At 37.5% G+C, this 2,927-nt stretch overlaps 1 protein-coding gene across 1 annotated transcript in view; it reads right to left on the bottom strand.

Annotated features, from left to right (window-relative positions):
- Window positions 1-2,927, bottom strand: part of ADAM18 (ADAM metallopeptidase domain 18) — a 108,635-nt gene that overhangs the window by 73,110 nt on the left and 32,598 nt on the right. Inside the window, exon 11 of the mRNA XM_010846438.1 lies at window positions 1,263-1,399. Coding sequence (XP_010844740.1) covers window positions 1,263-1,399 — 137 coding nt within the window. The remainder of the gene's footprint in view (window positions 1-1,262; window positions 1,400-2,927) is intronic.

Below are 2,927 nucleotides of genomic sequence, written 5' to 3'. Positions count from 1 at the left end.
CTTTTGAACTGTGGTGTTGGAGAAGACTCTTGAGAGGCCCTTGGACTGCAAGGAGATCCAACCAGTCCATTCTGAAGGAGATCAGCCCTGGGATTTCTTTGGAAGGAATGATGCTAAAGCTGAAACTCCAGTACTTTCGCCACCTCATGCGAAGAGTTGACTCATTGGAAAAGACTCTGATGCTGGGAGGGATTGGGGGCAGGAAGAGAAGGGGACGACAGAGGATGAGATGGCTGGATGGCATCATTGACTCGATGGACATGAGTCTGAGTAAACTCCGGGAGTTGGTGATGGACAGGGAGGCCTGGTGTGCTGGGATTCATGGGGTCGCAAAGAGTCGGACACGACTGAGCGACTGATCTGATCTGATTAAAAGTCAGCCCCTCTACTTAAGCACTAGATCCTACATTCTCTCCTACATTACTCCATGATTTTGCTCCTGTGTTCCTTATATCCAACATCATCATCTTTTCCTCCTCTTCTCTTTATTTTGATCAATCTATAGATATGTCATATCTCCCATCAATAAAATCTCTCCTTTGAATATAAATTCCACTCCATAATCAAGAAAATGTCATCTATGTCTATTATCTCCATTTTATGCCTCCCACAGAGTTCATCCAGTTCCTTAAAAATAACCTAAAATATTGACTGGAATTGTACTGAATGGATGAACTTCTGGAAAAATTAGACATTTTATAGTAAGTCGTCTATTTCCTTAGTGCTGGTACACAGACTAGTTTTCAAGATTGATCACCCTGATGAATTTTCTGATATTGTTGTTCTGATGGTACACTGACTGATTCTGCTGCCTTTGCGTAGGTAGTCAATCATACTATCTGCAAATACGGACATCTACTTTCTTCTTCAAATCTTTTCTTCTTTTTTGTTCCCCTCAGTATAATAGCCAAAGGGACCAGTGCTATGTTACATTGCCAAGGGTGATTTTGCTTTGAACAACAGATACAACAACAATATAAACATCAAAACTATCTGTGTGAATACAGTATTTCATAGCCCTCATAAGTCTTTACATTTTTCCTCAAATTCCCTTTAGTGAATATTTCATTATTATGGGATCCACTACTTTCTGGAGTCTTGTGTCACATGGACAAATTCACTAGTGTGATTTCTCGTCTTGCACAACATTCCTTCCCAATTTTTGATGTGGGATTGAGTATAAAATATAAATTCTTCACATGTTGTAATCAACTGCACAAACATGTGCGTGACATTAATTTGAGAGGAAAAACAAGGCTTACACTGCTTCATGGTTCATTATGCACTTAGCTGTTGGACAGGAACACTCCTGGATGTCATCATATGCTAACCCTATTTTAAGGCCAAGTAGTTGAGCTATAATAACTGAAAATCCCTCCAATGTTATTGTGCCTGGATACTGAAATAAAGAAAGTTGAAGAGAAAACCAACATATGAGAAGAAAATGAAAGCAAGTAATACATCAAAAGAGCTTTGTTCCTATAAAATTTTATATTTTAATACTTTTCCATGTTGACCAGATTTATACTTCATTTTGATAAATCATCAATCTGAATATCCATACTAGTTAATTTATTAAAGAGCATGAGATAAGGTAAAATGTAATCAAACACATTTAACTTTCTTATTAAATCAATTCTTTCAATTAACAAATATAGTTCAATATAGACATAGGTCAGGCACTATGATAAAAAAGATGAGAATATAGTGGCATGTATGAAAAGAAGGAACTTTGTCCACACTTGGAGCATATTTTACAGAAGGGGGGAAAGAAAATTAGTTGGAAAGTAACAACAAACCTACCAGATATAAAGAAAGCATGGAAAGTGCTCTAAAGAAATGGAATTCTTCAACAGAGAATTCTGAGGAGGGGCATAACTGTATAGTTCAGATAGTTAGAAAAGTCTATTTGTGGCATTGATGCTTAGGATGAGATACAAAGCTTGGGAAATGACCCACCATTATGAATAGTGGTAGCAAGCTTGTTTGGGAACCTGTTCAAAGGTTGTAGTATAATGAGTGAAGTAAAGAAATGATAGGGTGGAAGTTCAAGACACAAGCAAGGCCATGGTAAAGAAATCTCGAGTGAGATGTCAGCCCAAAGAGACTGACAGAAGTGTAGAGTAGCATTTCACATGAATGAAATGAAAATTTCATTCATTTCATAAATAAGTGTAATTTATTTATGTAAATAAATGTATTTATTACATTTATTTAATAATTACAAAATTTTTAGAAATTACAAACAAAATTTTTTTAGAACTTCCCAGTTTTTCTATATCAAAAAAATTATGAGTAAAATTTAATTCATACCCTAAATAAAGATATTGTGTGTGTGTGTGCATGGTATAAAGCATGGTCACTCAGTTGATGAGACTGGATTATATACTTGAAAACTGTCAAGAGAGTGGGTCTTAAGCATTTTAACAAATAAAGTGGATTGATGGATATATTGATTAATTTTTGGAATCATTCCATAACTAGTATCAAATTATCACATTGTTCAGTTCAGTTGCTCGGTCATGTCCGACTCTTTGTGACCCCATGAGCCACAGCACGCCAGGTCTCCCTGTCCATTACCAACTCCCATAGCCTACCCTAACTCACGTCCATTGAGTCGGTGATGCCATCCAACCATCTCATCCTCTGTCGTCCCCTTTTCCTCCTGCCCCTAATCCCTCCCAGCATCAGGGTCTTTTCAAATGAGTCAGCTCTTCGCATCAGGTGGCCAAAATATTGGAGTTTCAGCTTCAACATCAGTCCTTCCAATGAACACTCAGGACTGCTCTCCTGTAGGATGGACTGGTTGGATCTCCTTGTAGTCCAAGGGACTCTCAAGAGGCTTCTGAAATACCACAGTTCAAAAGCATCAATTCTTCGGTGCTCAGCTTTCTTTATAGTCCAACTCTCACATCCATACATGACCA

Source organism: Bison bison, unplaced genomic scaffold (genome assembly GCF_000754665.1).
Source record: "Bison bison bison isolate TAMUID 2011002044 unplaced genomic scaffold, Bison_UMD1.0 scf7180017864236, whole genome shotgun sequence".
Classification (NCBI taxonomy): Eukaryota; Metazoa; Chordata; class Mammalia; order Artiodactyla; family Bovidae; genus Bison; species Bison bison.
Note: the sequence above shows the minus strand (reverse complement) of the source record. Positions and strands in the feature narration are given on the sequence as shown.